At 36.8% G+C, this 14,348-nt stretch overlaps 2 protein-coding genes across 10 annotated transcripts in view; both read left to right on the forward strand.

Annotated features, from left to right (window-relative positions):
* Nucleotides 1–503: 503 nt before the first annotated feature.
* cyb5d1 (cytochrome b5 domain containing 1) lies at nucleotides 504–6,999 on the forward strand. Its single transcript, XM_077227242.1, has 4 exons — nucleotides 504–764; nucleotides 894–970; nucleotides 1,812–2,030; nucleotides 6,159–6,999. Exons 1-4 carry the CDS (start codon nucleotides 644–646, stop codon nucleotides 6,384–6,386), a joined length of 645 nt encoding a protein of 214 aa, XP_077083357.1. The 5' UTR covers nucleotides 504–643; the 3' UTR covers nucleotides 6,387–6,999.
* A 1,425-nt stretch (nucleotides 7,000–8,424) lies between these two features.
* The window catches only part of chd3 (chromodomain helicase DNA binding protein 3), a 66,779-nt gene continuing 60,855 nt past the window's right edge, over nucleotides 8,425–14,348 (forward strand). For 4 of the 9 annotated variants that reach the window (XM_077227654.1, XM_077227655.1, XM_077227650.1 and 1 more), the window contains exons 1-4: nucleotides 8,425–8,873; nucleotides 11,110–11,252; nucleotides 12,223–12,396; nucleotides 14,216–14,340. In XM_077227654.1, coding sequence (XP_077083769.1) covers nucleotides 8,708–8,873; nucleotides 11,110–11,252; nucleotides 12,223–12,396; nucleotides 14,216–14,340 — 608 coding nt within the window. In that variant the 5' untranslated portion in view covers nucleotides 8,425–8,707. Of the gene's footprint in view, nucleotides 8,874–9,967; nucleotides 10,093–11,109; nucleotides 11,253–12,222; nucleotides 12,397–14,182; nucleotides 14,341–14,348 lie in introns of those variants that run through there. The other 5 variants (XM_077227652.1, XM_077227653.1, XM_077227648.1 and 2 more) reach the window with 2 other exon arrangements.

The raw sequence follows: 14,348 nt of genomic DNA on the forward strand, positions 1-14,348 counted from the left end.
TTTGTGCCGACATGCCAAAGCAAATGTCTTCTTGACCTCACTGATGTTAAGGACAAGGGTCTTCCTAATTTTTTATGCTTGTTTTTCATTTGTTTTAAGATAAAATCATGAAAAACTCCCAAGATATGCTGTATTTAAAAAAGAATGTTGAGGACTTTTTTTTTTAGATGGTAAGGAGGATACATCTAAGAGATACATTTTATATTATTTGATGAATTCATGAATAGAACTGTATTGCCCCATACTCTTAAAGTCCCTATGAAATCAAAACTTGTTTGGCTTTTAGTATGAATATGTTCGCCCTACTGTCATCTATAAGCTAGGCTGCTCTTAAACAATGACACAATTCGCGTTTAGAATATATAAGCGTTCAAAACGTGCAGTCTCTCATACAGGTTATGAATAATAGCAAATAATGAAAAAATAGCGTTACTTTTCTATCTTTGAGGTTCTGGGCTTCCGTAGGTTAGCACTCTTGCGCGCTCCTCAATGCATCAGTTACCACAGTAACCAGGGGGCTTGTGCGCGCTTCCGTGTCCGCTTCGCAACGATGTAACAACAACTTGCTTTTACAGTCCCTGAATAACGTTACTACTAAATCGAGTAAACCGTTTTATCTCTATAAAATATTAGGTTGGTTAAAATGCGTCGCCCAAAGTATTTCACGCCGATTGAGGTGTCCCTTCACAACACTGTCAAAGATATATGGGTTTCGTATTTGGGCAAAGTGTACGATCTGACGCCACTGCTGGAGGAATATAAAGGTAAGCAACTAGTACAGTATCATTAAAAAAGAAATAACTATTTGGCATTTATTACATTTATTAACCATTAATTCAAAGCAGTATATCAAAAAGACATACAATTCTCTCTCTCTCTCTCTAAAATGACAGGTGATGTGTTATTGAAACCTATTACAGAGTGTGCAGGAAAGGACATCAGTAACTGGTTTGACCCTAAGACAAAGGACGTAAGCCACACAAAACTTAATGAAAATATAATATTTTCATTCATGTCATCTGGCAAAAACAAGAACTGTACAGAAAATAACTCCTATAGAGACATACAAAATGTCTTTTCTTTAGTTATTTCTTCTCTTTTTGTCACTCTATGTCAATCTTCTTAATGACAAAACATTTTTATAACAAGATTATGGGACTGATACAGTCAAACCAAAATTTATTCAGACACCTTCCACATTTCTCACACTATCACAGTTCATTCGCTATAGTTTAGAAAATTGCTATAAAATATGACAAGAACTCAGAGTTATCAAATCAGTTGATATTTCACTGGTTTTGGCCATCCTTCTGTTAGACTGTCTCACAGATGAATTATGTTGAATAGCTGTCAGCTGTTAAATCTAAGTACAAAATTAGATAACACCAATTTAGGTCAACAAATTACGAAGCAATACTTCTTATTTTTATTTATACTTCAATTTTGTTCAGGCTGTGGTGTAAAAAGGTCACATTAGCCATTAAAGAAAAAACACTTAAACAAAACATGGTCAGGTCAAAGTCTCGGAATAATTTTTGGTCCAAAATTTTTATGAATTTTACTGGTATTCCACTGTATGAAGCATTTTTGTGTATAATATGTCACAGTTTATTTTGCTATCCTCACTTACATAAATGAACTATAGTGTCCGGCACCCACTAGTAAAATATCAAAAATTATATCTGGTGTCTGTATAACTTTTGGTTTGACTGTGTATGTGTGTGTGTGTATATATATATATATATATATATATATATATATATATATACACTGTATAATATTCTTCTCAATGTGGTGTTTTCCCTTTTCAGATTCTTACCCATGTTGACCTGATGACTGGCTGCATTACATACTACACCCCTAGGGGGCGCTTTATACACATACCCCCTCCCTGCCCCCGCACTGACTGGGCCAACGACTTCGGGAAGCCGTGGTGGAAGGATAACCGCTATGAGGTTGGGCTGCTCTCTGCCAAAACACGCTGGATCCGCATTATCAACACTCTGACCTCCCAGGAGCAGAGGCTGGAGGTAGCCCAGTACATCAGTGCACAGTATAGACTTACTACCTCTTAGTTGCAACAAACAGAAAATGTTAAACACACAATGATGACTCATCTGCAAAAATGATTTCGGGATTGTGTCTTAAAAAGTGCATATTAATTATTTAAAGTCCCCCTGTAGTCAAAATCATATTTGATGACTAAAATGACATTTCAAAATTGTTTTCCTCTGAAAATATTTTTTTCATGCTTTAAAATAGCTTGAATGTATCTCTACACCCTTGCGTCATTTAGTATACGTGGAATCATTAATATGCAAATTAGCCCCGCCTCCACTCACTCACACTAGGGCTGCATTCCAGTCCAAAACTGTCATGCCCTTCACTCGCTAACTTCCCTCCGTCTCGTTCACTCGGATGTGCGTCATTGCTTGCGTTGCACGAGTGCCCACTACTGGCGGAACTGCAATGGGCTGAACTGGAACGTCCTAAGCCCTTGATCACTTGGAATCAGCTATGGAGTTGATTTGTTATTTACATTAGTTTGCCCTTTAAGAATTTGTTTAATGCAGCATCCAAATGTATATAGATGTGTTTGGGTTGTTTTAATTTAAAAAACAAATCATAATTAATATATCATAGAGTTGTTTGTGGTGGTGGTGATTAGACGAGATCTGCGGTGACGTCACAATCGTGTTGCATTGTGGTATATGGAGCTGCCTGAAGTGTACATATGAAGTAGACTCGCTCCCTCTGTCAAAATCGAGGGAACGAGGGTCTGGCCATATAAACTTCCCTCGTCCACTTCACGAAGTGGAACGCACTTCAAAATGGCGGCAGGGATTCCCCCGAGGGGAAGTGCTTAGGGAAGTTGACTGGAACACAGCTCAGCTCAGAGATCCACTCGGTCAGCTTTACTATAGTAAAAGCAACACAATGGCAAGTGGAAATGTTAGTTTAATTCAAACACATTAGCCATTTTTGAACCAGAAACTGATTCAGAAGAAGAGGAAGAGGAAATTATACAGGCTTTTATATAAATCAGTGTATCAGAATTGTGATACGTTTTATGTATCGCTCTCTACAATGTCAGACATATAACAGTAATTAATATGATTAGCCTTTGGCTTGACTACGTTATCAAACAGCTAATAATGTGTTGCTAATGTTTCACAAACCATGTTCACGTTCGCCATCTCCGATTTAGAAAGCTAAAAATCAGTATCCTTAGAAACGCTTTGAACAACTTAGAACGTCAGTGGAGAAAGGCATATAGTTCATCATAACATTGTAATATATATCATATAAACATAATCCCGCTATATTGCCAAATCTACTAGATTTTTTTATAACAGTAAAATGTACCGGGATAACCTGGCTTCTCTTGAGACCCCGCTGGCAGCATAGTTAATGATATGCTAAAGCCCGCCCCCCCTCGTGACCGGATTTGTTACAACATGTTTGTGAAGCAGAGAACCACGTTTTTAAAACTGTCTTTGGTTTACTGCAGTTTTAAGGAGAAAATACTCAGCAAATTAACAATGGTGTTGACTGATGAATTTGCACAAGGTTTGTCTTAGAGGTGCACTGTGTAATTTTTAGCGGCATTGAGTGGTGAGGTTGCGAAATGCAACCAACAGAAGTTACGGTGGCCGAAAAGAAAATATGTCATCGTCTGAGACAGCAGAGAGTAGCCAGTTCAGCAATGAGGTTTCTTTACAAAGATAAATTAAGAAATTATGTTTACTTAATGATTCAGTAAAACGATATGTTATTGCGAATATTATTGTTACTTGTTCATCATTGTGTCAGTGTTTTATTCGCTGACTTTAGCTAGCTTTTTTGCAAGAGGAACAACATAGTGACGAAACGTTCAGGGGTCAGAAAGTAAAAGCCCTGCCATAGGTTTATTCCACCGATGAACCCAGCTGATTTCACTAATTAGTTCTATCCTGGCTGAAAAACTATTAGAGCTACTGTAGAAACATGTAGACAGAAAGGGCTCATTCAAGGTAATAAAAACATAACGGGTCATTAAGTAAGGTCTTTATACACCACTGAAAACATAGTTATGTATATGATATTGCATTTCTGCCAACAGATCCTCCTAAATATTACACAATGCACCTTTAAAGCATATTCGAATTACCACATAGACATATAAACAACATTAAAAACTAGATTTTTATCACAGGAATTCCTGATACAATGCCTGTTTTACTCCACAGACCACATTCCTTATGTCATATTGCATGCTTGCACTGTGCTGCAGCAAACTGAGGAGGGCAGGATTTCTTCTCTTTCTAGTTCCACATCTTGTGATTTCATCCTCCCTCTTTGCATCTGATCCTTTTCCAGCTTGAGGGAAATGGACCTAATGTTGAGCCTCTGGCATTACAGGCGCTCTCGGACTAACCGTGCTTATTTACATGCTTCAGCAGCAGCCAGGCTATATAAACTCTGGGTTGAACAACCATCTGTCTGTTTTCATTCAGTCCAGATTCTTTCTTCCTCTCCTGTCTGAGAGATATAAACTCGGAAGTGGCAGAAAAAAAGTCAGAATTGAATTGCGAGTTTCGTTTTTTTTCTCAGAATTATGCAAAATAAACTCGCAACTGTGAGTTATAAGAGGTTATGTAAACTGTTCAACATCTTTTTTCCCTGTACAATTCAGAGTTTATATCTCACAATTCATAATTTTTTTTCAGAATTCCGAGTTTCTCACAATTCAGACTTTCTTTTTCAGAATTCCGAGTTTATATCTTACTATTCATAATTTTTTTCAGAACTCTGAGTTTATATCTCACAATTCATAATTTTTTTCAGAATTCCGAGTTTATTTCTCACAATTCAGACTTTCTTTTTCAGAATTCCGAGTTTATATCTCACAATTCATAATTTTTTTCAGAATTCCGAGTTTATTTCTCACAATTCAGACTTTCTTTTTCAGAATTCCGAGTTTATATCTCACAATTCATAATTTTTTTCAGAATTCCGAGTTTATTTCTCACAATTCAGACTTTCTTTTTCAGAATTCCGAGTTCATAACTCACAATTCACATTTTTTTTTCAGAATTCCGAGTTTCTCACAATTCAGACTTTCTTTTTCAGAATTCCGTGTTTATATCTCACAATTCATCATTTTTTTCAGAATTCCGAGTTTCTCACAATTCAGACTTTCTTTTTCAGAATTCCCAGTTTATATCTCACAATTCATCATTTTTTTCAGAATTCCGAGTTTATTTCTCACAATTCAGACTTTCTTTTTCAGAATTCCCAGTTTATATCCCACAATTAATATTTTTTTTCAGAATTCCGAGTTTATTTCTCACAATTCAGGCTCTTTTCTCGCAGTTCCGAGTTTAGATATAACCTCAGAATTGGGACATATAAACTCGGAAGTGCAAGAAAAAGTCCGAAATTCAATTCAATTCACATTTATTTGTAGGCTATAGAGTTTTTATAAAACTCACATAGTTTTAAAGCAGCTTTACAGAAAATACATGTGTCTACATTACAATTTAGAGTGATCTGTTATAAGAGGTAACTGTCTAAGTTATGTATTTCAGAAATGTACAAATACAAATCACAGTTAGCTAAAATTTATTAAATGTGAAAAAATGATTAAATGTAAGTTTATATCTCGCAGTTCAGACTTTTTTCCAAGTTTAGATATAAACTCAGAATTGGGAAATATAAACTCTCAAGAGTCATAATTGTGAGATAAACCACACACAGACAAGACTTTAAGTCTAGTCCCAGATTAAAATGCATGTTTGAGCTGTTTTAACTGAAAGCAACTTGCACTGACACATCTTAATATATGTCAGTGCCATTGTTTTGTCTCAAGATTCACACCAGTTATGTTCTTTTTAAAGGACGTTATAAAAGCTACTTAAGTCCTGATAAAACTAAGACCTAATCCTGGCTTAATTTAAGCGCTGTCTGTGAAACCAGGCCAAAAAGTCATAATTACCTTTTTTATTCCATGGCAGAAACAAGATTTCATATTTTTCTCTCGGCCTGTCTAAGACAAATCCCTTCCCTCTGTCTTTTATTTATCTTTGCATTTATTTACACCGTTCATAAATAAACGTATATTTGAAGCAATTTTTAGCAGCCAGATAGTTCTTATAAGCAGTTGTTTTTTTATGCAGGTATGCTCAGAGGAGACCTTGGATGAGATTCTCCAGCGATACTTGCGCTACAATTCCCATGCATCAAGCTACACCTGGAAACACAATGGCGTAAATTTGGACATGAGCAAGACCCTGAGTGAAAATGGCATCCCTGAAGAGGACGAGTTTTACTGCGGAAGCCCAGAGTGTAACCTCTTCTCTCCATCCATATGCCTGTATTTTAACGACGACCTCACTGAACTTTAAAGACGTATGCATTAATATTAATATGAACAATGGCATATAATTCATTAGAATTTTGTATCCACTGCTAGCAAATTTATAGGCATCTGAGCAAGAACGCCACATCAACTATTCATGTGTTCAGTGCTTTATCGATTTCTGTCTATGGTTATCTTATTGCAGCTCTCTGGGCTTCATCCAATCAAATGCTGTGCAAGAGAATAAAAAAGATGAATGTCAGCCTACATAATAAACCCTTGAACCATAAAGTCTGGTGGTTGCCATGGTAATTGCTCGGAGGAAATGCAGCAGCTACTGTATTGTAGGCCACAGCGGGCTCTCAACCTTAATTAAGTAGCATTATATATGTATGCATGTACACAGAATTGATTTCATGCAACAAACACATCAATGAAATCACTACTTTATGAGACTCGTTTCTGTGATTCCATTAACATCAGCAAACATGCGTCTTTTAGGCAAGCAGTTTCTTTTGCTACTTGTCTTTGTGTCGTATGCACAAGAAAGAACATCTAGAGCAGTGGTTTTCAACCAGGGGCCTAAAGATGACTTCAAATGATTTAAAATAAGACCAAATATACTTTAAAATAAAATAAGCTGAACAGCTAAAGCTCAAGATGTGAGCTGATGTCAGTTCTTATTTTAATATATTTCCCAAACACTTGTCATTTTTACTAAAGAACTGGAAATCCCACAGTCTTAGAAAACCTGGATATTTAAGGAATTTTAAGTGTGATTTGTAGACCTGGAAAAGTCATGCGAATTAGTAAAATCTTAAAAAGTCGTGAACATTTCTATGACATATATACATTTTTCTAGTTATTGTCAAGCTCTAAAATATTTTAATGGCTAGAAATTGCAATTTGTGAGTAAAAAAAATAAAATAAAAAACTATTCACAAATGACTAGAAAATTCATGTAAAATTAATGATAAAATGTAAACTGAAAAGCTTTTTTATTTAAACTGCTTCTGTAGTTATGCAATTATTTTATTTACTGTAATTATAATAGTAAAATTAAATGTTAGAAAAATTATTTCACCTATTTATATAAATATTAATTATTAAATGAATTATATTGCCACTAGTTTCTGTAAAAAAACACACACACATATAATATATATAATTATTATTATATATTTTTTTTTTATGTGCAGCTTTTTCCTTTATATAGCAGAAGTACCAGAAATATCTTGGGGGCGTCAAATATTGTCTTTGACAATAGTGTCAGAAAGGACGAGAACCGCCGATCTAGAATATAAAACTATATGTGTGTGTGTGTGTGTGTGTGTGTGTGTGTGTGTGTGTGTGTGTGTGTGTGTGTGTGTGTGTGTGTGTGTGTGTGTGTGTGTGTGTGTGTGTGTGTGTGTGTGTGTGTGTGTGTGTGTGTGTGTGTGTGTGTGCATGTATGTATAAAAACGAACTGCAAGTTTAATCAAAGAAATGGTATTTCAAGTATGAAAATGTGCATCAGCTGGTCAGCTTTGCATGGAAACTTGTGGCATGCATCCTTGAAAAGTGTCAGTTTAGAATGCAATATTTGTTTTTGCAAACTATTAGTGTAAATCAGCAGCTAAACATGGGGAATAATCTATCTATGCCATTTCCATTTGCTAATAATTATTCTGTCTTTTCCAGCTCTGACAACCTGCTTTGTTTTATCCTCACCTCAAATAGTTAATTTTTAAGCAATGCAACATGATGTAAGTGTGGGCATGGCTGCGGCAGCGCTCCCCCTCGAGCCAACCTCACATCAGCCCTTTCGATCCAGCTCTTTTTCTTTTGTGGATTTGTTTTTACAAAGGTGGGGGCTTTAAAGAATATTAAGGTGGCCATGTTTGTTAGATTCGTGTTCCTCTTGGCAGTGCGCGCCTGCGTTATTACTCAGAAAAAACACAGTTACATACCAGGCAAGTCCGAAGCAGTGAGAGAGAAAGATCACACAATAAAAATGAACTGAAATACAAGTTGCAATCAGCTATACTCCCCCCTCCATTAACAGTGTGATTATTTTTAAGAAGGGAGGGGAAACAGGAGAGAAAGAGAGAGAGAAAGAGAAAAAAGGAGGAGGAGGAGGTGGGGGGGCGTTCTGAAATAATATAGTCAGCCATTTTTATGTAAGGGGATTTTTCTTATTGGGGGGGGGGGGAGGGTTGTTAAAAAATAAATATAAGGGCGGCCATCTTTGTTTCTCTGCCTTGTAGTGTAAAATATTCCTAAACGCCCCCCACTTTTTGTGTGTCGATTTGAATATTCAATAAATATCATAATTCGGACGGAACACACTTTTGGATCTCGCGGAACGGGGTCACCAGCGGGAATATAATGTCCTCTCTTCTCCGTTCTTGTGAGGAAGATGAGGGCACGGCGGTTAATTCCGAGGGAGGAGATTTTGATGAAGAAGAAGAAGACGACGGAGACCTGGACGAGAACGCAAGCGACATAAACTCGCCGGCGGCGCCTCGAGAAACTGCAGCAAGAGCCGCGCCAGGTACCGTACAGTCCGCGCGCGTGGGGCACAAAAACACATCGAAAAAAACGCGAATCACCCTTAAACTACGACATCTGCGCTACTGCATACTTCATCATGGATGCTCTGATGCTGTTAGGAATTGTGAATGCTTTATTTATCCGCGTGCATTTCGGCAAAGAGTTGCATAGAGTTTGGCTAAAGTTGACCGATGCCCCTCTCTCTGTCCCGTCTGTGTCATTCATCAGGTCTGGTCATATGATGGTGCTTTTTCATCTCCCACGGTGATCTGACAAAGGATCATTAAGCTGCCATCATCTCGGTTGTTGTTTTCTTTTACCCTGAAGGTTGCGGATTTTTACTTAAGCAGATACAGAATAACAAGCAAATGCATTGATCTAAATGCGGCTCAGAGGCGCGAGTGTCAGGACTAACTGTTACCGCTTTGATTGTGACAATGTAAATAAACTTGACCCGACCCACTGCCGCCTTGTTCAGAGATCTGCTTTGCTTTCACTTTGCGAAATGTCATGACAGTTTGTCCTCTGTCATCATCCCTCAGGCTATTTGACTGTGACTATGTCAATAAACCGCTATATTATTATGTGTATGGCATGACAACAACAGAGATAGTGAGTCAAAAGTTCCACTGTTCAGTGTGCTATATTATAGTGCACAATCAAAGCTTATAAACATGACATATTATGACGAGTAATGCTTTTTTTTTTTTTTTTAATAATAACAATAACAACAACTGGTAAAATAATAATATTTTTAAATACTATTTTTCTTTAAAATAACTTGTTTAGTTAATTCTAACTTTTATATTTGGGGCCTCGTGTAGTGTGTGTCTCGCGCATTCCCACAGTGCGCGTGAGTCAGTCAGCTGCAGCACGCGCGTCCTGTCTCGCCCCCGCGACCTTCATGTGCGGTTCATCTGGTGGTCTCCCACTCCGGGTGCAGGAGTTCACGAAAAGGGGAGCATCAGCTCAGCTCACGGCCTTTCGATCCCCGAGCCTCGAGTGTGTGTTTCTGCCGCCTCTGGCAGGGGGGTAAAGGCTCTGCCCGCGCGCGCGCCCCAGCAACAAAGACACTATCAAATCCAACTCATTGATCGCAGCACAATGGCGATACTTCTGCGCTACCTGCTGTTAGTCAGACATGATATGATGATGATACAGTGCAGATACGGTGCTACATTTACAAAAACAAGCTGCATAATGCAGTGTAAAACTAAAAAGTGAGTAGGTGTACTTTTTAACGTGAGGAGGTATTTCTATCTAATCTGACCCTTAAAAAAAGCTCTTTCGTTGGTGTAGCCTAAACTAATGTCGTCAGGTTTATTAGGAATGTTAAATTATACTTTGGACTTGGTAATATTATGTCCAAGATGTTTTTTTAAGTTCAATGGGCTAAAAGAGTTGTTGGTGTGTTTTACACAGAGCTGCCTGCTTAAAATGAAAAACAGACTGGTTTAGTTTCGTGTCAACGTTTTTACATGGCTGCTGTAAATTGTCACATGATTGCAGCTGTTTAACTCCACTTTGCCCCTTATGAAAGATGTTGTCTGTGTCAAAGCACCTTTTATGGAAGCATAATACAGGTACCTTATTTTGGAATATATAATATTAACCACTTTTTATTTAGATGTTATCTCATGAAGCAAATTTTAGGTTAACTGACAACACAGACACATTCTAAGAGAGTTTGATGGTTGTGGTTTGCTATTGGTCAATCTCATGTGAGTGACAGGTTGTGAGTTATTTTAATTAAAGATTATGAGGGCACATAAAAAAAATATGTGCATGGATAAATCTTTTAAAATAAATACTGCAGTATTCCATAAAAAAAATAAGAATTGTCAATTTTGATTTCATGGTGGCTGTAGAGTAATTTATTCTGCTCATGCAGTGACCTGAAATTTTAATCTTATGGAGTGCCGCATACAATATTTATCATCATCTTAAAATTCACTCTGTAAATAGCTTTCCATGTGAGCCGGCTGTCATAATTAGGTCATGTAGATAATTATGTTTGTGAGATTAATTCATAAAATACTACAGCTTAGTTCAAGTCATAAGTGGAATGACTTATTTCCTATGTGACAGTCTCGGTCTATGCACCGCTCGTGTTGTTCAATAATTGAAGTGGGAAATGATTTGAAAGATACCTCAGAGGGTTTGCAAAAGAATTATGGTCACTTTACTTTCATCAGTCCTCCCATGTTCCCTCATTTCCCTGCATCTCTCTCACTTAGATGATGGAGACGACATTGGTGAGACATCAGACAGGGACAACCTGGGGAAAAAGAAACGAGGCCCTAAGAAAAAGAAAGAGACGAAGAAGAAAGACAAGGACAAGGAGGGGAAGATGACCAAAGCGCGCAAGCGCAAAAAAATAGTATGTGGTTGATGTGTTTTTCTGTCTTCATGTTCAAATGCATTTTTCATTAAAGTTTTAATTAATAGTAATCTGCAAACCATCAATTGATTTTTAATCAAATTACAAATTTGAGGCAAATTACATGAAATGCTGATTAATTAGACCTTATGAATCACCATATATCAATATATTATATATAATAATATATTTATTATATCAATAATTCATGATGTATATATATATATATATATAAATCTTAGAAAATAGCCCCTTGAATGGAGATAATACAAAGTTGTGGATGAGAGAATCATTTAAAGGTACACTATGTAACTCTTCGCCCCTTTAGCAGACAGTTAAAATAGAAATCTGTGTGCATTTTGCAGATGAACATTGTTTTGGTTTTGCTTTGGCTCTGCGTGACTGTGTGGATGAAAATGGTTCTTCCTCATAACTAAAAGAGAGAGAGATATTATCCTGCTGCTCATAAAATGTTCACTATAGGCTTAAGAGATATAACCAGTTTAGATGGAAAGGATCTCAAGCTGACTAGATGAAGACGTTACTGTAGCTTTACCCATTAATGGCGATGGTACTGCGTTGAAAATACATTCCAGCCTTTACAATAGAAATGAGCCTTTACAATAGATAATGCGTTACAATGAACTCTGTTAGAGCTATATGGCTGTTTATCTGTTCAATAAAATACTGTGAAAACCATCCCGACAGGTCTAAAATATAAACACTTATAATAGGCTTACCATAGTGAATCAGGGTAAGACAAAAACACGTTTTGGAAAAAGGATTGATGATGCATTGACTCATTTAAATTTTGTTGATTTAAAAAAACGTGGTGTATATTTAAAAGTAATTGCGCAAATCTATTGTCACATTATTGTTTTTATAATTAAGTGTATTACATGAATGCAGTATATTGACAGCTCCAATGATATGTTCTCAAGGTTGATCTCACTTTCTCTGGCTCTTTCAGGACAGTGACATAGAGAGAGACTCAGAACCGGACTATGCCATGAATTCTGACAGTGCTGCCAGTAATTACGGAGGGGAGAAGAAAAAGAAGAAGAAACACAAGGATAAAAAAGAGAAGAAAACCAAGAAAAAGAAGAAAGAGGATGAGGACAGCACACACGAAGAGACCACAAAGGTTATTCATTAGCGCTCTGTCTTTTCTTGCTCTGCAATGCATGCTGAGTCACACGTTATCTTTGCTCTTACAGGTTTTGTTTTTCCTTATTCTCCTCTGTGTCCAAGCTTATTATAAAGTGTAAAATTGAATGAGTTTACTCGACTTAGAGAATGAAAACTGAAAAAAGTAGACGTACTTGTTTGGCTCAAGTAAAGTTCAGTAGGAATGGAACTTGTTTTTCTGTGTACGTACTTTATTTAATGAAGAAAATGTAGTCTTATTAACAAATTAACTTAAAGGGGTCATGGCATAAGAAATCAAAATTCCTTTGATCTTTTGACATAAAATAGGTCTGTATAGCGTTAAAACATCCTGCAAGTTTCTAAGCTTAAAAAGTCCTCATCATTATAAACAAAGCATTTATTTAATCTATAAAACAGCTCATTTCGATATTGCGGGATCTGTGACGTCACATAATCAAATACATTTGCATATGCCTGCCTACATCGATGAATAGTTCTACATCATCACACCATAGGCTCCGCCCACTGGCGTTCAGTCGCTTAACGGCTGACATTTGCCTTCACTCGATGTGAGCGTCACGTCAAAAACATAAACCCATTATAATCACGGACGCTGTCTACACTGATACAGTTTACAGATGTGTGTTCAGTTTCTGACGACCTCCACACACAGGACTAATAGACGAGTGAAAGAACTTTCGCTTGCTACTTTAAAGGTTTGTTTGCGTCTCTGTACAGACTTCAGAAGGATCCCAGCGTCAGAAACAAGTGGATGGTTCTTTGAATGTCGTCCTGTCGGAGGATTATATGTTTGTTCGGAGCATTTTGTTTAAAGGCAAAAATTAAGCAGCGACTGTATTGAATCTGACAGCAGCTGCATCACAAACTGAAGTAAATGATTTCATAATGTTTTGTCTGTAAATGATGGTTTTATGTGGATAATGTTTTCAAAACACTTGCAATAGCATGCAATAGTGAGTGGGCGTTGATACTGTTTTTATGCAATGACGTTAGCCAATGATAACAGTGTCCGTTTACTGACACGCCTTATAGGACGGATCATTTGAGAAAGAGGCTTAGAATGAGGATTGAAAATAATATATATAGTTGTTTATTTATTTAGCAAAATAAACTTTATTAACACTATAAGTGAACCTCAAGTAACATATTAAAATAAAATAAAAATCCACATCATGACCCCTTTAATCAAGTAAAGTTACCTAGTTGCAAGACCACTTTAATTCTGATCTAGGATTAAAGTATCATATTTTACATAATTATTTAAAATATTTGCATTTATAGTGAGAGAACTTGCTTAAATTCCACAGGATCTAAGATTACCAGAGGAAAACTAATCATCTTAACACTGATTTCCAACTACAACAAAACAACGGTGTTCAAAAGAATTCAAGCCCATGATAAATTCCCTTGATTTTACCAAAGATTCATAATAATTAGTTGAATATTAGATAGCGGTTAGTATTTAATGTGTATCAGAATATGAATTGCTTTCATCTGCAGAGTGTTAGTGCTGTATATGCAAGACATTTGCCTCAATATAAGGTCTTTACAGACAGAAACTTTACACATTCACAAACACATATGCAAGCACGTCACAGAGGTTATTCTCGCACTTGCATCCAGAAATTATGAAAGAATGACATGCACAAACTGTGACATGGTGTTTCTAACTGTTGCATGGCCATGGTAATGTACCACACACATAATTACTGATCCAGCTAACATGTAGAGGAGTTCAGATGTTTATTACCCAACCACAGTGTGACAGCCATATGATGAAGCCTCTCTTCCAGCCAGTAGAGATGAAAACATCAGCCCAGCTGGCTAGAGAGTGGGGGCTGGAAGATGTCGATCACACATTCACAGAAGAAGACTACCGCACACTAACCAATTACAAGGCCTTCAGCCAGTTCATGAGGTAGTGAC

This window comes from Siphateles boraxobius, unplaced genomic scaffold (assembly GCF_051911475.1).
Source record: "Siphateles boraxobius isolate OS27281-9 unplaced genomic scaffold, OSU_SipBor_1 130, whole genome shotgun sequence".
NCBI lineage: Eukaryota > Metazoa > Chordata > Actinopteri > Cypriniformes > Leuciscidae > Siphateles > Siphateles boraxobius.

Bases quoted from the DNA above. Each gene is read 5' to 3' on its own strand.
- cyb5d1 (XM_077227242.1), top strand. From the start codon at position 644: ATGCGTCGCCCAAAGTATTTCACGCCGATTGAGGTGTCCCTTCACAAC. The intron at 971-1,811 runs GTAAGCCACACA...TTCCCTTTTCAG, and splicing joins TTGACCCTAAGACAAAGGAC to ATTCTTACCCATGTTGACCT. The intron at 2,031-6,158 runs GTAGCCCAGTAC...TTTTTTATGCAG, and splicing joins CCCAGGAGCAGAGGCTGGAG to GTATGCTCAGAGGAGACCTT.